At 42.9% G+C, this 25,334-nt stretch overlaps 1 protein-coding gene and 1 pseudogene across 2 annotated transcripts in view; both read left to right on the forward strand.

The window, feature by feature from the left end:
* Positions 1–1,242: 1,242 nt before the first annotated feature.
* RAB3GAP2 (RAB3 GTPase activating non-catalytic protein subunit 2) overlaps positions 1,243–25,334 on the forward strand; it is a 60,077-nt gene continuing 35,985 nt past the window's right edge. The window contains exons 1-13 of one of the 2 annotated variants that reach the window (XM_066618861.1): positions 1,243–1,434; positions 9,616–9,680; positions 10,133–10,259; positions 15,099–15,180; positions 17,184–17,231; positions 17,355–17,430; positions 18,343–18,444; positions 18,598–18,697; positions 19,654–19,752; positions 20,604–20,752; positions 22,590–22,669; positions 23,540–23,629; positions 24,398–24,537. In XM_066618861.1, coding sequence (XP_066474958.1) covers positions 1,314–1,434; positions 9,616–9,680; positions 10,133–10,259; positions 15,099–15,180; positions 17,184–17,231; positions 17,355–17,430; positions 18,343–18,444; positions 18,598–18,697; positions 19,654–19,752; positions 20,604–20,752; positions 22,590–22,669; positions 23,540–23,629; positions 24,398–24,537 — 1,279 coding nt within the window. In that variant the 5' untranslated portion in view covers positions 1,243–1,313. Of the gene's footprint in view, positions 1,435–9,615; positions 9,681–10,132; positions 10,260–10,432; positions 10,497–15,098; positions 15,181–17,183; positions 17,232–17,354; positions 17,431–18,342; positions 18,445–18,597; positions 18,698–19,653; positions 19,753–20,603; positions 20,753–22,589; positions 22,670–23,539; positions 23,630–24,397; positions 24,538–25,334 lie in introns of those variants that run through there. The other variant, XM_066618871.1, reaches the window with a different exon arrangement.
* LOC136638319 (5S ribosomal RNA) lies at positions 6,085–6,201 on the forward strand (annotated as a pseudogene).

The following is a 25,334-nucleotide window of genomic DNA, read 5'->3' on the forward strand; positions in this document are numbered from 1 at the left end:
AAAACTTTTTTTTAAGGTGGGTCCTGATGCTAAAAGTTTGGAAATCACTGCTTTGGGGAATCTTCTCCACAGCTGAATGAAAATAGTTCAAGTGAATTCTTGGGTGGTACTGAGCAATTTGCCTGTAGCAGCTTGTTAACTCTTGATGCACATAGCCTAATCTGCCTTGTCATTTTTTGAACCACCAAAAATTGGGTCACAACACACTGGTGGTTCTTGGACCCATAGTTTGAGAACTACTGCCCTAGAGTACACCTTACTGAAGGAAGTTGGCCATATTTCTGAGAAAACATATTGGCTTGGCACTTGGGCCACAACACTCAGCACATTTACTGGCACATTGGTTCTCAAATGTTTTAGCACCAGGATCCACTCTCTTATAATTATAGTCTGTCAGGACCCACCAGAAGTGATGTCATTAACCTGGAATTGAAGCCATGACTTGAAGTGACATCATCAATTTAGGCTTCAAACCTAAGCTGCAACCAGCCAAAGGTCCCATTACACAGTGCGCTCTTACTGTTATTTTGTACAGCTTGGAATTCAAACATTCTAGCTCAGAAGTCAAAACTGAACACAGACTTGGATCCTTCTCCAACCACACAGCCCTCCCCCCTTACCAACATCTCATCTTCCCACCTATTCAGGGCAAAGCACCAGGCCTCTCTCCCACTGGGAGCACACCCCACCCATCAGCTCTGTACCAGGTTTTCAGCTCTGAATTTTCAATGATGGCTGAGCTAGGTGCCATGTGAGGTGTGCAAGGTGTGGTGGGTGGGGAGGCAGGGGAGGCTCTGCCTCCCCACTGGAGCCCTCTGAAAAGCACCAATGCCCTGCAAGGTGTGCAAGGCGTGGTGGGTGGGGAGGCAGGTGAGGCAGAGCCTCCCCACTGGAGCCCTTTGAAAAGTATCACCTCCGTATGAGGCGCTCAAGCACACTCCACCCAGGCACAAGAGTTGCGGTGGGGAGGCTCTGCCTCACCTCACATGGCAGTGGTGCTTTAGTCCCTGGAGCACACACCCTCGGCAGCAGGCCCAGTCAGCAAACGTGCTGGAGCCCGCGCCCCTCAGCCTCCCCCTCCTTGCGAGCCACACTGGGCTGAGTCACTGCGAGCAGACCGCCCACCCTCAGGGAGAGAGCACCACGTGATCCGCAGAGTCGCGAGCAGTTGCTGTCCGCCCCTGGCGCCTGCGCACGCGCTCCGCCTGAGGTCCTGAGGGCTTCCGGGTTGGGTTGGCAGTCGGAGAGCTTGCCAGCCAGCCAGCCAGGCTCAGGCCGAGGGGGCCGTCGGGGAGCGGGGCCGGCCGGGAGCCATGGCCTGCGCGCTCGTTCCGTTCTGCGGCTTCCAGGACCTGGAGTCGGCGCGGGACTTCCTGTGCTCGCACCTCCGCCAGGCTGGCTCTGGGGGGACGGGGGGCGTCAGGGAGAGCGCCGGTGAGTGAGTGAGTGAGTGAGTGAGCCGGCGGGGGGCAGAAGGGGCCAGGTGTGGGGAGCAGGTACCTGACCAGGTACCTGGGCCAGTCACCCAGTGGAGGTACTGCCTGGTGTGGGACCCCCCCCTTCATTCATCAGTCAGCCTCTCCCTCCCTGTTAACTATGGGTTAAGAGCAAGAAGAGTGGAATATGCTGGGTTTGGGGTCTTCTCTGGGTCCAGACCCCCTGGCCAGGCAGGCAGCTTCTCTGGGGGTGTGAGTGTGAGGAGGAGATGCTGGGGGTCTTCTCTGGGTCCAGACCCCCTGCCCAGGCAGGCAGCTTCTCTGGGGGTGTGAGTGTGAGATGCTGGGGGTCTTCTTTGGTTCTAGACCCCCTGGCCAGGCAGGCAGCTTTTCTGGGCGGGGGTGTGTGTTATATTTGTGTGAGGTGAAGGTAACATGTGGGCTCCTCAGGTCCTATCTACTGTGGTGTGTTGTGTATACATTGTGGCATATTGTACTTCTTGGCTATTATTGGCTCAGGTGATCCAGTAGCGAATGAACTGAGTTTTTAGTGCTATTGGCTGTGCACATGGAAAAGTTCTTTCAGGCAGCCTCCTAATTCTTCTGAGGATGAATGGATAATTCCTGTGGGATCCCAGTCCTAGATCCTGGGGTCGGTCTTAGAATTGTGTCAACAATCCAGTGTAACTTCTCCTTTGGTATGTTCTTGCAAAGTCATGTCACCTGATTAAGATTAGCCCTCCAGTGTGTTCACTGTATCTGTAGAGAAGCAGATCCTTATGTACACAGGCACCTTTCAAGGGTGACTTGCACATTATTAATGGAAGTTCTGAATGTTTGTGAGGACAGTGATTATTCTCATACATGGGTCCAGTTGTCACAAACAGTGTATGATGTAAACTTGTAGCTGGACTTTACTGCTTCTGTATGCAGTCAGGGGCTCAAATTATTGAATTAAAAAAAAAATTCCTAGATGCCAGTGAAAAGTTACAGCCTAAACTTCCTGACATTTTGGTTTTTTTGTATGCAAGGTATTTTTTTTGGTGGGAGAAGCATTCAGCCTTGTGAGTCTTCAACTACAATCTGAATAGATCAGACATGGGTTTACCATTTTGTCTAATCTTGAATGTAATATAGCTACTTAAGCTCTGAATTTCACTGATGCCAAGTGATACAGTATCATCCCTGTTCAAACATATACAATTCCTGTGCATGAGTCTTGCTTTTGATCAGATGCACTGAACTCTTTCTTTGTCTTTTTAAATTTTTTTTATCAGAAATTCTTAACCGAGGTATCCATACCCCTTGAGGGTATGGGAACTAAATGATGGTGGTATGGGACTCAATCTCTGGAAAAATTTAAAAAGAATGGTAGCTTAGATTTATTATTAATAAAACAGTATTTATGTACTGCTTTTCAACAATTTTCAAAAATAATTTTCAAAATTGTATGTTGTTGGCAACCTTCAGCCTCGAAAGACTATGGTATCGTGCTCTGAATGGTGGTTCTGGAACAGCATCTAGTGTGGCTGAAGAGGCCGATTCGGGAGTGACAATCCCTTCCACACCGGGAGCAAGTGCAGTCTGTCCCTGGTCTGTCTCCCTGGCTATGGGCCTTCCTTCTTTGCCTCTTTGCCTCAGACTGTTGGCTAAGTGTCTCTTCAAACTGGGAAAGGCCATGCTGCACAGCCTGCCTCCAAGCAGGCCGCTCAGAGGCCAGGGTTTCCCACCTGTTGAGGTCCACTCCTAAGGCCTTCAGATTCCTCTTGCAAATGTCCTTGTATCGCAGCTGTGGTCTACCTGTAGGGCACTTTCCTTGCACGAGTTCTCCATAGAGGAAAATTACCACTTTTCAATTGTAAATACTCATTCTAGCTATCCATATGTAAAGTAAAACCAAACTACTGACATCTTTTGAAGTCATACTGTGTTTAGTAGGTCTAGCGATGATGATTTCAACAATCTGGTAAAAGGGGTATGGGGAAGCATATTGGGCAATCCATGGGGGTCTGTAATCAAAAGGTTAAGAATCCCTGTTTTATATGTTTCGGATCCTACAGTAAGCTTGGTTTTATGTCTAAAATTCCTGTTGCAAAGGTGGATTGCCTTTTAAAATATACAGTATGACATTGTAAACTGTCAGCTCCTTAAAAGAAGTAAAAACTGAGCAAAGCACCCTAATTCAGAGTTTGTCATTGCTGCTAATGTGGCAATTCAGTCTTTGTTCTTGCAAACCACTATTTCTGTTTGCATCATACTTGGTAGAAATGGCCAAATTTTACTCCAAACACTTAGAAGCTCAGTGACTCCAAATACTTATCTAAAGAAACTGCCAGGGGATTTGTAGATTTAGGGTAACTAATAATCTAATTCTGAAATCAGTTTCACCATTCCTTTTCTTTTTATATTGCCATTGCATGCTGCTATCCATTTTGTTACCATCTAGTACAATTATTAACTATGCAGTTTATTCTAATTAAAATAGATTTGTGGCTTTGTATAAAAGTTAAGAACGCCTGTAGATTTGTAAAGAAGTAACAAAAATGTTTTTAAAAAGCTTTCTCATAATAAAGTAAGTATCTTTGGGGGGGTATTTTTGGTTTTTTGTTTTTAGACTGCAAAAGTGCAAAAACTATAGAAGAACTGCACAGAGAACTGCAGCACAATCACTTTTATGAGTATGATGAGAATTCTTCATAAGACATAATAGAGCAGGGGTGTTAAACATAAGGCCCGGGGACTGGATGCAACCCGCAGAAGCTTTTTATCCTTGGGTTCTCAGCTGCTGAGCAGTGCTGAGGTGGCACTGCTGAAAGGGCAGCCCACGTGAAAATTGGGCTCTCCCATGTCTTGAAATATGATCAAGATTTGTGTGTTTTCTGTCATTTGCAGCTAATGAGTTCCTGAGAAAAAGGACATGTCTAATGACATCACTTCCTGTCTAATGACATCACTTTTGGCCCTCAGCAGGCATCATGAATGCTATTCGACCCTCGATATGAAATGAGTTTGACACCCCTGTAATAGAGGACTTAAATCCTAGGCTCTTTTTAGAGTTCTAAGCTGTTCAATGCAGCTGTTGAATGCATTAAAAATTTAATGTTAAATTAAATGTTAAATTAAAAATTTAATGTTAAATTTTTAGCAAAAGTCTGTGAGTGGAACCCACTCAAAAAAAGTAATTGGAGAATCAAGTTAAACCAACTATGTTTAACAAGATAAACTGGCATTAAAGGTTAACAATGAATCGGATCAATCAGCATGATTTCAAGTGAACAAATGGCAGTGAAGAGCTAATTCATACATTACAGAAAAGGCAGGGAAAATTGATTTTAGTTAGCTACACTATTTTCTTTGCTTTTCTTGTAATACTCAAAATGCGACTCCCAGGGATAGGAATATTGCACATTTCTAGAGATATGAATCTTAAGTTAGGTGTCAGGGTCCACTTCACCTTAAACTTCTGTGATCCTTGCTTCTTTGATGTTTGAATTGCATGCTCAGTCACAGAAGCAGAAAAATATTGGATTATATTCAGAGTGATAGTGCTTTCTTTACCATAGATTCCCACAGTTGCTATCCACATCCACAAAGGTGAGGTAGAAATATATTAAATAAATCATGGTAATTCAGCAGTCATAGTCTGGTCTTATTTCTGTGGACTGCCAACCCAGAGCAGAAATTTCAAAGATTAAGAGAAAAAGCAAACATGAATGGTTGTCAAAGCTTTGTATTACCTCTAAGTGTTTTGCCAGGACAATTAATGGGGGCAAGTAGACTAACATGGGTCCCACATTGTGCTCTCGGGGCACTAATGAAGGGGCTGTCCTGAATGCAAAGCTGGATCCCCCCCCATCCCAAATGTTATGAGAGCTCCATCTCTTCAACCCATTAAATTCTTACTATGGTTCATATACAGAATGCTATTCAGCCCACAGATCTGTGTGGTTACTTGGGCCTAGAAGGAAGATAAATCAGCAAAGGTTTTAAAAATGTACCTATCTTTATCACCTGGAATGCAGTTTTACTTGTTACAGATAACTGGACAAGTGCCTGTTTGCAAGCAAGGAGTGGGGGAGTCTCCAATGGTTTGTGAAAGAATTGCTGAGGAAGTGGATATGCAGGAGGAAGGCAAATGTCAGCATGTCTGAATTTTGTTTTAATTTAACCTGGCATAATAAAGATCTAAAGCTCTAATAATGAGACATCAGAATGGTAAAAGCAACCAAGCTATTAGATTAACTATTTACATGTTGGCATCCTTCAGTCTTGGAAGACTCTGGTATCGTGCTCTGAATGGTGGTTCTGGAACAGTGTCCTCTCCAGTGCGCGAAGCCTGGGTAAAGTAGGTATGGAGGATAGGCTGTTACCCATGCAGCAAATCCCCCCTCTCCACGTCACTGAAATGGTCCAATGGAAAGGCAGAAGCCAATATGGTTGGTTCCAGCGGCTTTGCAGGAGTTGCCAGAACGTGACTGTGTTCAGCCATGAACTGCCTCAGGGACTCCAGCTCCTGATTTTGCCTCGAGGTTGACTCCTGAAGCCTTTTCCTTAACTGGATGTAGCCACAAGGCAGTGGAGGTTTGGGATCAGAGTTTTCCTTCTCTCAGATGAGCTGCCTTCCCAGGCTGATGAGCCCCGTCTACCCGGTTTTGCTTGTTACCCTGCACATGCCTGATCTCATCTGATCTCGGAAGCTAAGCAGGGTCAGGCCTGGTTAGTACTTGGATGGGAGACCGCCTGGGAATACCGGGTGCTGTAGGCTTATACCATAGTCTTTTGAGACTGAAGGCTACCAACCATTAACTATTTAATACTTCTCATTATGCAGCAGAGTAGCATCACTGCTTCTACAGCAGACTGTATGAGGATGTTAATGAAAGCTTGGCCAAGTTACTGTGAGACTGCAACTGCAGACCTCCGCAGCCCCACACCCAGGGCAGAGCTCCGCGATGCCGCACCCCCCCGTGGGCTATTGCTGACCCTGGGCAGAAATCCGCCCCCCCTACTCACCAGAGGCTCATAGAGCCTCACGCAACCTCCTCCCACGCTGGGGAAACCTCTGTTAGGTTTGCCAGTGATATAAACTGTGCTTCCGGCAAACTGGAAGCACAGTTTCCGCCCCCATCGGGAGCCTCAGAGGCTTCTGCGGGGTCCCAGCGGCCAGCGCCTGGGGCATTTGCCCCAGGTAGGTCTATGGTAGGCACGCAACTGTGAAGCTGTCAGTGTCTTCAGGCCGTAAAAAATCAACACTGTTAAGAATGCACTCAAGATAATTTGGGTAATTGGATTTTTCCATATAGCAAAATAAGCAGTACTTATGAGTAAGAAGCTGTTAAATTAGACTTTGGTTGGTCTTCTCTGTGTTGCATAGGTGACCCAGTCAGCCACCCAAAAGTGGTAAGAAATGCCAAGAGAACAGTTTGTTGATGCACTGTGAAATGAGAACCAAAAGGTGATTCCAGAGATCACTTGTGGCTTTCTTATGTAGATGTCTTACAGTTTTGTTTTTGTAACTAGCTGGTTTTGATGGATACTGAACTAGGTTTACATCTTGATTTTTTTACTTTGTGATGATTCAAATGGTGGTGCTAGGGAGAACCTGGTGTACCTTCATGTGCATGACCTTTCTCTGAATTGTTGGTTTGTTTTTAAACTCACAACCATGCATTCTTGCTCTATTCCAGTAGATTTCTGTTGCCACTGGGATGGATTTTAAGGGTCCATTCCACACCATTAGTTATTTGATTTTTCTCTGTAAACCGCTTTGTGAACTTTTTGTTGAAAAGTGGTATATAAATACTGTTAATAATAATAATAATAATCTGCTTTGTCTGTTTCATGATTCACCAAAAATTGGGTCTTGACCCACTGGTAGGCCGTAGGTTCACAGTTTAGGTACTGCTAACTTAGTGATATTGGATTGGCTGGCATCTTTATTCCATGTCCTAGTTAAATCCTACCTTTAGAAGAATGGAGAAGGAAGCAGGCTGACTTCTAAGGGCACAATCCTATCCAATTTTCCAGTGCTGGTGCCATTGTGCCTATGGTTTATGCACTGCTTCCTGTGTTGAGGAGACAGTCACAGAGGTCTCCTCAAGGGATGGGAACATTTATTCCCTTACCTTGGGTCTGCATTGCGGTTGCACCAGTACTGGAAAGTTGGATAGAATTGGGCCCGGGCAGCCCAATCCTGAGCTGCCTGGGGCGCCCAGGCTCGGTGGCACCAAGAACATCTGCTGCCGGATCCTGCGTGCCCCAGGCTACTTTCATCCCCTTCTCCTGAGTAAGGTAAGCAGCCCCGCAATGGGGCTACTCACTTTACTGCCAACCAAAAGGTCGGCGGTAAAGTAAAGGCGCTCATGTAGGGCGCGGAGCCCTCCCCGAGCGCCTTGGATCTTGCAGAGCAGAGCTCTGTGGACCCATCTCTCTCCATCCCCCCAGCACCCCTCCAGCCCATCCCCCTCCCCGTGTCATGCCTCTGTGTCACGCCTCGTCCCCGCCCTCTCTCTGCCCCCTGCTGGCCCCCCCGTCCAGAATATCTCCTCCCCGTCCCGTCCACACTTACCGTGCCATGGCTTGGAGGTCCGGGAGACGGTTGAGCTACGGAAACTGGGCAACCGCCCCGCGCTAGCCCAGCACTGGCTGGTGCTGGGCTAGCATGGGCGGGAGCCCAGTGGAGAGGCTCACAAATGTGCCGTACTCGGTGACAGGACTCTAAGTCAGCACCCAGATGGGACTGACAGAGCTGAACCAGGTTGTCATACCTGTTTACTACAAGGCTATAAAGGTTCACACCTGTCTTTTAGAATGCACCAGGTCAACAAATGATGTATTGCAGAATTGCTCACTCATAATTCTTGCTGAATTTTATTTCATATAGATGGAACTTCATTTAAAATTTACTACAACACAAGATTCTTTTTTAAAAAATCCTGCTCTGCAGCTTTCATCCCCCTCATATCTTTCAACTTGTTTCTCCCTTGAACAGAATGAAGCACTTCTATTGCAAGAACTCGTTTTGCTTTGTATATTTCAGCAGGTGTTATACTAATCCTAAATTTAAATCATAAGTTAAAACAATACATTGACCCTGAAAGCTTGGTATTTATGATGTGCCTGAAATAACTGCGTAGTCAGATTTATTCTGGTGATAATATACAAAGGGTGACTCATTCGCTTCCCCCGCAACAGACTATAGAGACCTTTTCAATTCAATAAGTTGCCTTTCTATGGGAATTTTGTAAGTGAGATGTGTAATGGTTTTCTTTTTTAACAGTATTTACTATATAAGTTTGTTTTAGTGTGCATCTGGTCTATTCTGACACTAATAAGGGTTTATTTAAATGTATGGATAAAATTTCATCAGGCTTTGTGGCCATTCTTATAACAGCCTTCTTTGAACTGAATTTGTTTTATATACTGCATTTTCCTAGAATACCTGGAAAGGGGGCAGAGTAGTTTTACTACAGGGTGTCAGAAAAATGTGCAGTCACTTTGTAGTGTCAAATTATGCTATAATTCACACAGATACTGCATATAGTATACACAGAAGCAGTTTCTTGACTCAGTTAACTAGTTAGTTAATGAATTTGACGAAGTGCTCAAAATGTTCCCCATGGCACCTATACACCGCTGACATTGTTGACTAAGGAATTTGCAGACATCCACCAATGTGGGCGCTGGGATGTTTCCACACATTTCTTCACTTGCTTCTGTTAAGTGTTTGAGTGTTGGAGGTTTCTACAGTGAAATATGTATGAATCTCAGCTCATTAAAATGTGTGTACATTGTTCTTTGGGATGCCTGGTACTTTCGGGTGGATGGCTCACTAACACAGATGTCCAATGTGGCCATAGTAACCACTCTGGAAAAAAAATGGAGGAAAGGAAATATACTATATCTATACTATAAAGGGGAAAGGCATGCTTGATGACTTTCTTGTGAGTGTGTTTTTCTTTTGGAGGAAGCTGCCAAGCCTTCTGTGAGAGCAAGCCTTTGACCAAACAGGCTGTCCTGACATACATGTTTGGAGGTCATAAAATGTCCACCAAAGTTCTGGTTGTGCTAGCTTAAAATTAGAAATCTATTGTATTTTCCTAGCATTGGAATTCAGTTCTTCAACTCAGCATTAGCATCATAGTTTTGATTTTCTAAATCATATACTCTTTAATATTAGGTAAACAACCAAACTGGGAAGATGATGGCTGGGGACCTTGGGATGAAGCAGAAGCTCCAGAGCCTGTAAGTTTTGCTATTTCTTTTCATTACTAATTTTGCCTTCAAAAATTGAGTTTTCTTTGCTTCTCAGTAGAATAATCTGTAGAATAACTCTAAAACATTCCAGTTAAATAATTATCACAGTGGTTCACGCATCCAATTTACATGGTGATGATCATGCAAGTTTATTGTATCCAGTTTTGCTTCCCCGTTGACAAAGAATAGAGAGCTTTATTTTAGTTTGCCAAAACATTTATATCCTGCCTTTTGCAGGAACGACAACCAAAACATTTTAAAAACGACTTTATTCTTGAGAGTTGTTGCATGATGGACGTTTCAGATGCTCACACTTTCACATGAAAATATGCTTGTTTGCATTTTCCCTAAATATTGCCATCTATTTTTACAACTTTTTTAAATAAAAAGTTTTATGAATTTTCCAGAAAACTAATTTCTTTGAAAATTGCTGCATGCAGGAAGGAGAAGAAGAATCAGCTTCTAAGATGCAGGTGAATTCTTGGCTCCAGGATTGTGTATTATCGTTGTCACCAACAAACGATCTCATGGTGATAGCCCGTGAGCAGAAAGCTGTGTTTTTCGTACGTAAGTATACTGTATTCATTTTGGATTCATGCTGTTGTAATGGCAGTGAATTGATCTGTTCAAATAAAATTATAAATTTCCCATGGATTGTGTTTTGATCATACAAGATCCTTCTTTCCTTCTTTCTTCACTCACCTTCTGCCATTTCCTTTGCTTTTATTTCTCCTAAGGTGCTATTTAGAGCCACAGCTTCGGACAAGCACTGATGCTTCTTTAATCATCATGAGAGCTAGAGGAGTAAGCAGTTACCTTGGCTGTTGAGGCGGGTGTGTTAAAGCCAATTGCTGTGGCCCCATCACTGAGGGCACTGTTACACTTTATGTCACCGTACCAATTGCATGATGGTGTTTATCTTGACAAATTTATTAATTGTTTTAAATTTAAAATATTTTATCTTTTCTGGTTTAAAACTTCTCCCGATAGCATACAGCCTGTAGAATAAAATAATGATAAAACAAATGGATTAAAATGCCAATTGAGACCACCCATGTGCATAAAGTGCAAAGATTGGATGGTACACAAGTACCTGGGGACCCTGATAAGGGCAGACCTTACACATTAGTGCTTAAGACATATATTGTAGCAGTTCTGCACTGCTTTGGGAGGCACACAAGGCTTGGACCTTGTTGCCTGGTGGGAGTGCAGAGTGCACTGAGAAAGTTGAGACTATGAACAGGGGCTGATGGAGCATGGAATCAGCGCAAATGAATGAGAGCCGGGAGACAGGTTTCAGAGAGATGCAGAGAGGCTTGAAGCTGGAACAGATCTGAGATCTCTTTGCCCCGCCTCTGCAAGCTTTATTCATTCTTAAACATGTCGTCATACCATACAATACAAGTTACACTAACAGCTCTTAGCTGGTCCTGACTGACTCTAGCTAACCATAAGACATTTTTGAGATTATAACCGCTCAGTATCCTGTTATTCCCAGCGCTGGCCTGAAGAAAGTGTCAGCATATTTCAAGGCTGCACAGAATGAGTCCTGCGCAGACGCAGAGTGTGCTGTGCTTTGTTGCCACATATGCCAAGACATCTCAAAGCTCAGCGCCTGTGCACATAAATACTACATATATTGCTACAGGAAGCTCTAGTGCAGTACTGGTGCATGTGCAGCAGTTGTGTTTGCCTTGTAAAATCTGGAGTAGCTATGTGTCTGGGAACCCATGGAACTGTGCAGGTTTGTGAAAATGAAGAGCACGCTTGTTACACACAGCACTAAGCACACTTGAGTGCTCACATAGGCAGTATACTTTTTGGAAAACTACTTACAGTGCAGTCTTGTGCATGTCTACTTGGAAGGAAGTTTCACTGTATTCAGTAGGGCTTACTCCCAGGTAACTGTGTGAAGATTGTAGCCTTAGCATGTTTTAAAGGACGGCAAATGGAGCAATGTACTTGACTGAGTTTGGCTATGGGGAAAGCTGTCAAGCCTGCTCTGAGAGCAGCTTTCCCATGCATGAACTGCGCATATTGGTTTTGTGGAGGGGGGGGGGGAGGAATGCAGTAGAACCAGCTCCAGACTCCCAAATGATGACTGTGCATGTGCAGATTTGGGCTTTTCTGTTTTGGGGAGGGCTTTTAAAAAGATGGTATGAACCAACCTCGTCCTGCCAGTGAAAAAGGAAGACTATTATCTAGCGTTGCCCCTTTGCTTGTCTGGATACTCCTTCCCTTTCATTGACAGAATCCCTGTTTGAACTGATCACAGGTAGGCTCTCATGCATTATCCCAAAGCCTAACCTGCAGCAGGAATCCTTCTACCTGAGTCAGCCCTGACAGAATCATCCCTTAAATCCTTGAAACTTGCTGTGGAGTCTTCTACTGAAGTGAAAGAAAAGTTGACTACTGTGCCTCCAGCCCAGCCCATTCCCTCCACTAGGCTCAGATAGGATTTTGACTTTAATGTAGGACCCCTTTCAAAACATTTGTTTTTTTCTGAAAACCTAGGCTTTGATTGACTCATTCTGAGAACATAGGAAGCTGCCTTATGTGAAACAAGATCATTCGTCCATCTAACTCAGTATTGTAAACACTGATTGGCTGCAGCTCTCCAGGCTTTCAGGCCGAAATTTTTCTCTTCCCTACCTGGAGATTTCAGGAATTGAACCTGGGACCTTCTGCATGCAAAGCAGCACTCTACCACTGAACCACATCCCTTCTCTAGATTAGGGAATTAGACATTTTTTTTTGGTAAAGTACTCATTGATTTCTATTTTCTGTGTAGTAGGCATGTAATTATAGAAAGCCCTTTTTGTGCAGAAGTTAGGATAAGAGCTTTAAGAACAAATGTAATACAGGTGTGCCCCTGTATCCAGGATGGGGGGGGAAGGAATCTATTACATATATCCCCTGTGGATACAGAAACTGTAGATATGGGGGAAGCGTATATAAATAGTGCCCCCGCGCCCATTACGACACTTTTTTATTTCCATAGTAGCGCTTGTAGTATGAGTGTTTCTTGCTTAAACATCCTTGCTGAACTGAAGAACTGAATGTGTGGGTTATGCTACAGAGAGACTAACAGGAAGCAGGAATACCTTACATCAGTAGCTTGAAGGCCCTGGCCTCTGCATCCTTAAGGGGCGGGGGCAGGGGAGAAGGCAGCATCCTGGGGATCACGTCGCTAATGGGGCTGCAGGGACTGGGATGTACTCACCAGTCCCTGCAGCAGCCTTCCTGGGGTGCGGGAAGCCCTGCATGAGTGCCTGCAGGGCTCCCCAGCTGGTTCAAAGTGAAAGTAGAGCGATTGCGCTCCAGTTCCGGTATTGCAGAAGTGGAGCGTGATTGCTCTATTTTCACATATGCCCCCACCTCCAGGTTGATGCTGCAGGGACTGGTGAGTACATCCCAGTCCCTGCAGCCCCCCTGAGCAGCGTCATCCTGGGGATTGTGTCGCTGCCTTCCCCCGCCCCCTCCCTCCCCTCCCTTGCAAGAACTTACTGCACTTTTCAAACTCCCCGATAGATTGAAAACTGCAGCCTTACATCCATAAGAATGGCATGTTGTAGTTTTATTTTCCCTTCTATCATAATTTAACAATTATGGAATATAATAATGGTTTCTACTAATACAGTGATCTGACTACAGTCATTAGAAGAATTCCATGGCTGCATCTTCCCATTTTGCCTTACTCATTCATAGAAATATTAAAGTCTTATTGATTCTATCAGAAGAAGTTAAAATGATTCAATTTCCACATTGAGTAATTCTAGGGAAAATGATTTTATGAGGCAAAGCCTTTGTAGTCTTAGGATATGAGAACGGAACTGAGTAAAACGCCTGGGAGCTGAAACGAAATAATTTCATACTAAAGATCAAATGCAGGCATTTAGTAATTAAAGGCTATTGAATAGCTTAACTAGGAATTTGGTGTATTTTTCACTTCATGTTTAACCTCAGTATAAAGTCAGAAATTGCAAGCTTTGAACTACAGAATAAGTGTTTATGTGAATGTAGCAGGTCAACCTGCTTGATTAAACATCTGTACAAATCAAAAGAAATATCTTACATTTCCACAACCTTCTGAGAATCTCAAATCATTCTTCAAGGTGAGTTGGTGTCCTTTGTAATTCAATATTCTGCAGGTAATACTGCAGTTCAGACTATGAACATCTACAAGTGCTTGGAATATGCCAGGATTGATCAAAGTGTACCATTCAGAGCTGCTTGTAAGGCAAGGAATCCTGGTACTCTCAGATATCTTACACATGTAGGAAATCCATACTTGTTTCTCTGTTTTGCCCACACCCTGGTTCACCAGCCATTCAACAAACTATTTGCCAGTAATCTAAAGTGGCTCTTTTCAGATGCTGTGTTTGTAGAGGACTTTCCTATCAGTCACTGTGAAAAGGTTTCCTGAGAGCTATCAGCTATTGTCTTTTGGCTCAATACTATACCCCACCTGCTGTCCTCATTGCAGCTCTTCTGCTGGTGCTGATTGCCATGAAGCAGTTAGTGCAGTCATAAAAGGCTCCTGCAGTATGTTGCTGGGTAATTTGGTGGGAAGACTGGAGCCTTCCTGCCTACATCATCAGCTTTCCCACTGCCTGCCACAGCTGATAAATCAGTGGAAGAAGCTGGAGTGGTAGGGAAAGGTGAAATGGGGCAAAACTGGGGAGGTGTGGGTGGATTTGGACCAGGAAGGGGACAGGTTCAGTGGTGGCCAAATCCTAATCCTCTTCCCAGAACCAAACCTGCTAGCTATTTAATTAGCACAGGTCCAAGTAGACACCCCCATGCCATGGAGCTTACCCCTGGGTAAGGGAATTATTGTTCTCTTACCCAAAGGAGAGATCTGTAACTATTCCCCCACAGATGCAATGGTAGCCATTTTGGCATCACTGCCGCCGTCCTGTCCCCAGAAAGAATATGATTGGGCTCTTTACCATGTGACTTCCTTATGAATTATGTAGGAAAGTGAAAAGCAGCATTCCATGAGACAGAGGAAGAGGAGCCATGGAAGTTGTTTTTGGCTTCACAAGGTTTTTGTTTTGGACTGTGTGTTTGACTCTCATCATCAATACCCATAATTATATGGAAGAGTGTGACTGGCAGAGTTGTCTGGCTGTTCTAGGGACGCTCTTTCTGGACTTCCTTCCAATGATATTTTCCAATAATGTTTCATTTTGCAGTGTAAATTTGTTTGTATATCTTAAGTTTTTTTAACAGGTAATTACAACATAGCCATGCTTGGGGAAACCTTCTAGGTACTATGAGAAATTAGTCTATTTTCAATTGGTCTTACAGATAAGTACATAGAAAAATAAACCGATTCTTTATGTTATCTTGAAAATTTAAATTATGAAAAGTCTTGGTTCATGAGTAGTTTTTTTCTTTTAGCAAAATGGAAGCAGAGTGAGAAAGGAAAAGAAGAAATGCAATATGCTGTTGGCTGGAGTGGCTCCTTGAATGTAGAAGAAGGGTAGGTATGGAAGCTAGAAATGTTGTCAGGGATGACATCACTTTTCAAACTCTGTCTGGACACATTCCCAGTCTGTTGCCTCCATTGGCATCTTGTTTCCATTCTCTCCTGTCAAGAAAATGACTTTTTCCTGTTGGGTGCTTGAGTTTGCTGTTTGTAGAAGAGAATGGAAAAGGCTGTGCATGTGGAGGTAGCTATATATATTAGGGCTGCTGGGCAAGTGTCGTGATCTTCACTGCAAACATATTACTAAAATACTTGAGGAAAAAGAATTAAAAGAATAGATATGCATTGTAAAGTGACAAAGGCCATTCAGGTAAGCGTCTTTTTTTAAAGATACGAGGATAGAATAGAGCAGCAGGCTTGAATTGATTGAAGTGCAATTAAATTAAGAACAATTAAAAGCATTTTTCTGCATTCAAAATGTTCTCTTCAGTTAATTACTTGCAATATTTTGAGAGTTCTGAGACTTTGCAGTCTTCCTTTTCTCTGTTCTGTTTTGGGTGCTGCTCTGTTAAGTGATTAATTTTCCTTGCAGCCTGTATAAATGATGGTGTCACTTCCACTGTTGGATCTCTCTAGCACAGTATGCTGTGCTTCTGTTAGGCACAGAGAGGTACTGTGAAATGGAAGTAGGGCATGGGGGGAGAAGTGGTAAAGAAGGGTTGAAGATGTTGCTACAGGAATTTGGCATCTGGGAATGCTGCCAGATTTGCTGCGAGAATGATGTGTGTAACAGTTCGCATTGTTTTATTCCGGATTGAATAACAAAAAAGTGGACATTTCATGGCAAACGTGGGTAACAGTGATAGAGAATATTGCTGTTGGAGGAAAATATGAGCACAGAACAGCAAATGCAACCATCTGACTTGCATCGTAAATCCACCTTTGCAGTCTTAACAGGTATGCAGTTAGATGGAGATTGCCTTAGGGTGCAATTCAAAGTGCAACCTAGACTGACTCAAGTTCCTTGCACTGGCCTCCTGGTGTTGCGAAAGTGCTGCATGGCACTTCTATGTCACTGCAGGAGGAGGTAGGCCGGTGCATAGATGTGTGCTGTTCTCCGGAGGCCAAATTTGGCCCTGTTGCACCGGCAGATGCATAAGTATGTGCTGACCTGCCTCAGCCAGTGCAGGTATTGAGAGGCGGCAGCGGGAGGGCAGGTGGTGGGTGGGCCTGTGGGCTCTTAGGCCAGATCTTTCCCACCGCCAGGTGGTCCAGCCTGATGCCAGTCTGCTCGGATCTGCACCATCTCTTTAGGTGGTGCAGATCCGAGTAGCCCCATTTGTGCTGCTGCCACATTACCTGGGGGGAAAGGAATTTATTCCCATTGCCCCAGATTGTGCCGCAACCAGCCCCAACCCTGTGCTGAATACAACGCAGGCCAGCTGAGCTGCCTATTCCAGCACAGGTTAGGATTGGGCGGTTAGTTTATTTGTCTTGTTTGAAATTTGCAGTCTTGTAAAACATTTCTGAAGCTCTGATAACTTGGATCTCTGGAGAATGACCTGAAAATCCTCCTGAGCTTTAGTCTGTGTATAGCAGTCTATATAAAAGTTGTGTGTTTGATTTTCAGGCAATGGTCCTGAGTCCTTTGAAAACAATGAAGAGTGTAAACATTCATGCTAATGTGAATGCTTTTAAGAGGTTTTTTCCCCATAGCTTGTGCTTTTTCATGAATGGTATGGCTTAGGGTGCATTAAGTCGGTGATCTGTCTCACACTATACTGATAAATACCTATGGAGCGGGTGCAGTCTGCATTTTATCCTGTTATGTTACCGTGTTAGAGCACTGGACCCATGTACTTGGCCTATAAAATCTACCTCCTGAAGTCATCCAAGTATTATTTAGACTTTCTGGACCCAGTATAGCTTAGGGTGCATCACAGTTCCCACTGCTGAGTAAGCAATAGGCAGCCTTGCATTGTTTCTTTTAATTGTAGTAAGGTTGATAATTATGTGCTGTGGGTGAAGTGCTGAACATAGCTGTGTTTTCCCTCTAGCGAATGTGTAACCAGTGCATTGTGCATCCCACTAGCAAGTCAGAAAAGGTAAGAGCAGATTTTTAAGCAGAATTCTTTAAAGAGCCCTTCATGACAGTTGCATCAAAACCGTGGAATAATGCAGTCATCTGACATCATACCTTTCATTTTTTTTTCTTTTGAATGAGTCAGGAGCTCCACAGGCCGACCTGACTGGACCTGTATTGTTGTAGGCTTCACCTCTGGTTATGTTCGCTTCTATACTGAGGTTAGTCATTTTTTGTCATGGTTTGCCTGTTTACTGAGGATTGTTTTGCATTCTTTGTGTTTCCTTAGTTTAGATCAGTGATTTTCATCCTTTTTTGTCTCAGGGCACACTGACAAGGTACTAAAATTGTCAAGGCACACCATCAATTTTTTGACAATTGACCATGCTGTTGGTGGGGGTTGACATCCCACAATGGCCCTCTTAATATACGGCCCTCTCCCAAACTCCCACGGCACACCTGCAGACCATTTGCGGCATATCAATGTGCCATCGCACAGTGGTTGAAAATGGCTGGTATAAACTGATGAGCAATATTGTCTTGAAGTGAATACTTAAAAAAAAAAAATAATAATTCAGCTACCTTGACAAGGGAGCTGTTACACTAAATAAGTAACTGTTACAAATATTTACAGCAGAAAAAGCATGCTTCAGAACTATGCCAGTTAGTACAGGGGTGTCAAACTCGTTTCATATCGAGGGCTGAATAACATTCATGATGCTTGCTGAGGGCTGGAAGTGATGTCATCAGGCAGGAAATGATTTCATTAAACAGATCATAACCAAAAATAAGCACTTTTTCTCACTTAGGAACCCATTGGCTGCAAATGATAGAAGAGAAAACACACAGATCTTGATCATTTTTCAAGATATTGGAGAGCCCAATTTTCAAGTGGGCTGCCCTTTCAGAAGTAACACATCAGCACTGCTCAGCAGCTGAGGGCCGGATAAAAAGCTTCCGTGGGCTGCATCCAGCCCCCAGGCCTTATGTTTGACACCCCTGAGTTAGTAGTTGTTTTTTTTTCTACTAGAGATTTCTGCCTTCTAATGTGTGAGGTTTTGTGGCTAGTAGACTCCTTTCTAGACAATTTGTTGGCAAGCAGCTGTGATACAGTGAGTATTCATGCTTTTTAGAATGGAGTTCTGCTCCTGGCTCAGCTTTTAAATGAAGATCCTGTCCTCCAGCTTAAATGCAGAACATACGAGATTCCACGGCATCCTGGAGTTACAGAACAGGTAATGGGGTCCCTTTGGCTGGGAGCCTAATAATTTTTGTAGTATTGTAAATAAATTGTAGTAAACACAATAGCATAGTGCGTATAGGTATTCACAAACATTCACACAGCTGTTATTGCAACAAAGTGATTGGTGTTCCTTTTTTCTCAACAGAATGAAGAACTGAGTATCTTGTATCCTGCAGCAGTTGTGACAATTGATGGGTTCAGCCTATTTCAGTCCCTCCGTGCTTGTCGAAATCAGGTAGCAAGAGGTAGGTTCAGGATTATGTATAACTTCAATTTTTTGATAGTGTTTCTTGTGGTGGAGGCATATTAAACTGTTTATTCCTTAGCAAAACCTAAAAGGTTCTTAAAGAACATTGCATATCAGAAAAAAGTGTTTTGGTCTCTGAAGCCTTGGTCTAATGAGGGTATGTCATTGCTGATAAATGAGCCTGTTGTTGTAGTGGTATGTGGTCTAGACCTGGTTGCAGACTTCATTTTTGTCTTATGCAAATTTGTTTGCAGTCTTTTTGCTGTGACATTGTAATTGCTTTAAAAACTAATACGTTCTTATTGAAAAATGTATCTGAAAATATCACTCTGTGAGTCCCTAAAAAGGAAGAAGCTCTGATTACTGTAATTTGTTTAACCCATTTCTGCCCAGCCCACAGTTATACACATTTTATCCCTGTTGCGTATATGCAACATTGGGCAGAAATGGCTTAAGTTTATTTTCCACCCTACCTAAGGAGTTTGAGTTTACAAAGAATCTGTGGCTTGACCAAGGGTCTCTACTGAGTTGCATGACTGAATAGTTATTAGAAACTGAATGGCTTATTTCCAGGTGCCCTGTACCGAATAGTACACAGAGTAAAAAAAAATGACTTGAAACACAATCAGACATATTTGCCCAGAAGTAAGTCTCACTGTATTCAGACCTTCTCCCTGGTGTCTTCAAGATTGCAGCATTAACCTCTCTTTCCTATTGGATTACCCTTTGACTTGGCAATATAGCAATAACTCATGCACATAACACTGTGTTATCTTATTTTTGTTGTCAAGTACATTAAGGAAATATTGAATTATTGTATATTAACGATGATTCTTAGGCTGTTCAGTTCAACAGCATGCTCTGATACCACTAATGCACATTGTCTGGGGAGTGTACATGTGTGGCAAGATGTATAATCCGATTTATATCCTCTCTTTTTAATAAAATTGGCAGCTGCAGCTTCAGGCAATGAGAATGTTCAACCTCCCCCATTAGCCTATAAGAAATGGGGTCTGCAAGATGTGGATACCATTGTTGATCATGTCAGTATTGGTAAGTGTTGTTATAGTGATCAGTTTTATTGAATGAATAACTATGTAGGACTCAATAATAATCATTTATATTGTATTGTAAAGTATTCAAGGGCAGCTCATGTTTATCATCTCAGTAATCTTGATAACCAACCTGTGTAGTATGTCCATATTACTATCCATGTGTTATAGAGCGACTTGTCTGTGAGTTTATGCCGAAGATGATATTTGAAATAGGTTTTTTCTGATTCTCTTAACATTATCTGAGGCACTCTGCTAATATATCAAGGAACAGCATCAGCATGATGGCAGAACTTGTGCTTTTTTGTTGAGGCCAAACCCATCCCAAGAGCTTCTATTGCTGATGTTCTGTGCATTGAATTATGAGGGCAATTCCAGTAGTTCTAAAGAACTTGCATCGGTGCACCTATGTGCAGTGTTCTGGGTAAATTATTGAATATCATTAGAATTCCTTTTTTCTGCATTTTGGAAGACAGTTTGAAAATGAAGCATCATAAATCATTCTAATTAAAAACTTCTGTACAACAGGACTGTGTATTTTGTAATATAGCTCAGTTTTCTTTCTTTCTTTCTTTCTTTCTTTCTTTCTTTCTTTCTTTCTTTCTTTCTTTCTTTCTTTCTTTCTTTCTTTCTTTCTTTCTTTCTTTCTTTCTTTCTTTCTTTCTTTCTTTCTTTCTTTCTTTCTTTCTTTCTTTCTTTCTTTCTTTCTTTCTTTCTTTCTTTCTTTCTTTCTTTCTTTCTTTCTTTCTTTCTTTCTGCCTGATTTTATGATAAGACATTAGGATTTTAGAAACATCCTCTGTACTGAATTCTGTACCTCCTTATGGTGTTCTTTTCCCCTTTCCACAACAGGTATCATGACTTTGTCACCTTTTGATCAAATGAAGACTGCTTCCAATATTGGTGGATATAATGCAGCTATAAAGAATAGCCCGCCTGCGATGTCTCAGTACATTACTGTTGGTTCAAATCCTTTCACTGGTTTCTTTTATGCCCTTGAGGTAAGTATGCGTCATGGATTACACACCATGATGGCTGAGAGACGAGCACTATTGTTCCTTGTTAAGTCTGTTCTTTATCATTTTGCTTTCATTGACGTTTTGAGCATTTTGTGGTGATGCATGTGAGCAGAGCAAATCTTACAGGCAGGATGCTTTAAAGTGCAGTGCTGTTGATCAGTGTAGCATCTTAGGTTATTTGTACATTGAGGACCAATGGTATATTGTTTTAAATGTGAAGTTTGGCCAAGTGTTGTTGGTTTCTTAATATTTAAATAGCAGTAGGAAATGGGAAGGGGGATCACGATTGAGATCATAGCACATAGGAAAGAAGTAACAGTATTTTCCTCCAGCTTCACTGGTTATCACTTTTGCTGCAGGTTCAGTTCAAATTATTGGTCCTGAACTTTAAAGCCTTTATAATCTGAGACAGGTAACCTTAAGGACCTCTTCTTCCTTATTAACCTGGCCAGGCTCATAAGGTCCAGGGATGATGTCAGAAGCCATCTAGCTTGAGCACAAGTTGAGGGCTTTTGCCTATCAGAGGGCCCACTCAAGTAGGTTGAAACCCACTCCCGTCAGCTGATGCATATTTAACTTGCCATTCATTGATGGACAGGATGGGAAGAACTACCTACACCCATTGCAAACTGTTAAGAAATTTGTAGGGACATAGTGTAGGGCTTTGCTCCAGGGCTTCAGCAACCCACCCCCAACGCTATTGATAGCGTTCTGAAAAAGCCCTTCTCTCTGCTTACCATTAACTTAAGTCAGTTTTGTGCATACCAGAGACAGGGCCTCTTTGGTGAAGGCACCATAGTTATGGAACTTATTTCTGAGAGAGGTCAGGTTAGACAGCCTGCATATTGTAATTTTGTTGTATTTTCTCTAGAACAAAGGTTCTCAAACTGGGGCATTGCGACGCCGCAGCCTGAGGTCCTCTGCCCTTACTACTTTAAGGGGTGGGGAGGGAGGAATGGAGTGACGTGATCCCCAGGATTGTGCTGCTGTCGGAGGGGGGAGAGCAGGGGCTGTCTTGTACTTACGTGTTGGAGCAGCAGGCTCCTGGGGGTGAGGGAGCTCCATGGAGGCTCAGGGCTCCCCAAGCCTTGAAAATGAAAAAAATAACAATCGTGACCCATTTCTGGTTTGCAGTCGCAAAACTAGAAGCCTCTGCAGGGCTCCCCGCACCTCCAGGAGCCTGCTGCTGCAACGTATAAGTAAAAAGCAGCCCCTGGCCTCCCCCGACAGCGGCAAGATCCTGGGGATCGCGTTGCTCCATTCCCCCCTCCCCCACAAGGGTTTATCTCAGGAGTTTAATTCCCAAGACGCTTGAGAAGCCTTGCTCTAGAAGACTTTGGGGTTTTCTTAAAATCATGTTGGGGGCATTCCCCTCATGTGAGGAGGAGGTCTGGGATTGTGCAGACTTCATGAGCATACTCAAAAATTAACACATACAGCCAGTTTGAGTGTTAAACTTTCAACTGAATTGGCCTTTGGAGAGTCTGATTTATTAGAGAAGCAATATAGTGCAGAATTGAGGTGCTGAGATGATAGCCTTTTAGCAAATTGAATTGTTGCAGGTGCTGCAGATGCCTAATCTCCAAAAACATCTTTCTTGAAATGTGGCATAATTTGTCAGAAATAGGAGGAAAAATCTGTTCTTTTTTGGTACTGAAATGTTGTGAAATTTAGCAGATCTTTTAGTATTTTAACTAATTGTATGTTGATGGGGGGGGGGGTGTTCTTTGCCAATTGACAGAATCCCCCAAGTCTAGTTTCTACAGAATTATTGACTGTTTTGATCATTTATAAATTAACATTTTAATCTTTCCTTTAGGGTAGTTCTCAACCGCTTCTGTCTCATGTTGCTTTAGCAGTTGCAAGTAAGCTGACATCTGCATTATTTAATGCTGCCAGGTAATGAAAGTCGAAGTTAAACTGTAATGTAAAATGGATTGAAATTATAGTGCATAAGAACATAAGAACAGCCCACTGGATCAGGCCATAGGCCCATCTAGTCCAGCTTCCTGTATCTCATAGCGGCCCACCAGATGCCCCAGGGAGCACACCAGACAACAAGAGACCTGCATCTTGGTGCCTCCCTTGCATCTGGCATTCTGACATAGCCCATTTCTAAAATCAGGAGGTTGTACATACACATCATGGCTTGTAACCCGTAATGAATATTTCCTCCAGAAACTTGTCCAGTCCCCTTTTAAAGGCCTCTAGGTCAGATGGCATAACCACATCCTGTGGCAAGGAGTTCCACAGACCAATCACACGCTGAGTAAAGAAATATTTTCTTTTGTCTGTCCTAACCCTCCCAACACTCAATTTTAGTGGATGTGACCTGGTTCTGGTGTTATGTGAGAGTGTAAAGAGCATCTCTATCCACTTTATCCTTCCCATGCATATTTTTGTATGTCTCAATCATGTCCCCCCTCAGGCGTCTCTTTTCTAGGCTGAAGAGGCCCAAACACCGTAGCCTTTCCTCATAAGGAAGGTGCCCCAGCCCCGTAATCATCTTAGTCGCTCTCTTTTGCACCTTTTCCATTTCCACTATATCCTTTTTGAGATGCGGTGACCAGAACTGGACACAATACTCCAGGTGTAGCCTCACCATCGATTTGTACAATGGCATTATAATATTAGCTGTTTTGTTCTCAATACCTTTTCTAATGATCCCAAGCATAGAATTGGCCGCCTTTACTGCCGTCGCACATTGTGTGTCTCAAGGATGTTGTCTTTAGACTGAGACAATGATTTTGCTGATTTTTCTGTTTCAAGTGGCTGGCTAGGCTGGAAGCACAAACAAGAAGAAGAGAACATGCAGAAACAGAAGCCCAAAGTTGAGCCTGCTACTCCTTTAGCTGTAAGGCAAGTGTTACTATAATTGAGGTTTTTCAAACTGTCCTGATAGAGTGCTCAAACTCCTCAGTTTTTCCCGTGACTTAGGGATGAAATGCTCGCAAGCTCTATTAATTTTTATTCAACTTCACCTGTAGCATACGAAACTGTCTTTCTAATTGCTACTGACTCAGCTTCACTCCTGCTATAACTATTTACTGCATTGGTTCCCAAACCTTTTAGCACCGTAACCCACTTTTTCCTCTGCAGTGAGCCTTGAAGCAGTGCTCCCTCTTGTGCTGCAATTCCTTCTTGGGAGCCCTGAGAGGACACTTCCAGTTTGCAATGGGTCCGTGACCCACACCAGTGGGCACCATGGGCCCCAGAGTGCCCTGCAGAAGCGGCTTCTGATCAAACCAGAAGTTGTCTGCCACTGCAACCTGAAAGTAACCTCTGAGATGGTTTATTCAGTCATCAGAATCTACCTTGTTTGTGAACTGACTTGTCTTCATAAGGGCTGTATATATAGCTACTGCACTCTGTGCATGATCATGGCTGCTGAAAGAGTGCTGTCACTTATCTGCTGTAGTCTCTGTGGGCCTCAGAATGACTACGTGAGAGAAAAAAAATTACTTCCACTTTTATTGTTTGGAGTTCAATAGAATTAATTTGCTATTGAAAGTTAATTCGCTGTAGAAACATAATATACTCTCACGCCTCATTTTTATTGAATGTATTGTTAAGTAGTCAAAGATGTCATATTTAGAGATTGACAAGTTTAGTTTTATTTGGTTCTAGGTTTGGAATTCCAGATTCTCGTCGCCATGGAGAGAGGATATGTCTTTCTCCCTGTAATTCTTTGGCAGCAGTAACAGATGATTTTGGAAGAGTTCTTCTGTTGGATGTTGCAAGGGGACTTGCTGTTCGTATGTGGAAGGGTATGACATTGGCACTTATTGTTCTGAGAGGTGTCTTTTTCATTTTTGGCTTTTTTAAGGTTATTGTCATGGTTGTTGGTTTTTATTAAAATGATTTATTGCTCTGCTTTCTCTCCAAATATTCCAATTTAAAAAGAATTGCAGAGGCTAGAATTTTAGCTTTGAAAGAGTGACATCTGTAGTGTAGGTCTAAATATTTCAGTCTGCTTACATATGTGTTCTCTCCTAAAACTGGCATCGCCTTTCCCGTATGGACATAACCCACTGACTTCTGTGCTCAAAGCAAGATGCAGACAGATGGGACTGACAAGCTGAAGTGTGCAAAGAGGAAAACTTTGAAAGAGTCTCTTGCTTTTCATATTGGGGTGTGCATGTGGGGATCATACAGCCTATTACCTGTATTCTTGAGTGAGCTGCTGTGGAGTGTATAGTAAGGGAAGATCACTGCCAAAGCATCTGATGTTTCTGTTACTTCTTAGGAGGGAAGGAAGTGGGACCAACCTGTGTTGCTAGATCTCCTACCTTGGTTTGGTTCACAAAATGAATATTTTCATGTTTCTTTGCTAACCAGGATTTGAATTAGGTGTATGGTAAAATAAATAGAAATGTTGATTGTTTTTGTCATTTACCAGCAATTGTTAGAATGTTAGAGGAGTCTATGCTTTATTCCTGCCTCAAGAGTTAGTTTGTAGTATGTCCTCCTCTTCTGCTATGGGGCCATGACTGTAGCTTGATTTACATTTACTGCTGGTCTCCATGGAAGTGTTGCAGGAATATGAGAAAATCCTGATATTTGC

The sequence above is a fragment of the Tiliqua scincoides genome, chromosome 1 (genome assembly GCF_035046505.1).
Source record: "Tiliqua scincoides isolate rTilSci1 chromosome 1, rTilSci1.hap2, whole genome shotgun sequence".
Taxonomy (NCBI): Eukaryota; Metazoa; Chordata; class Lepidosauria; order Squamata; family Scincidae; genus Tiliqua; species Tiliqua scincoides.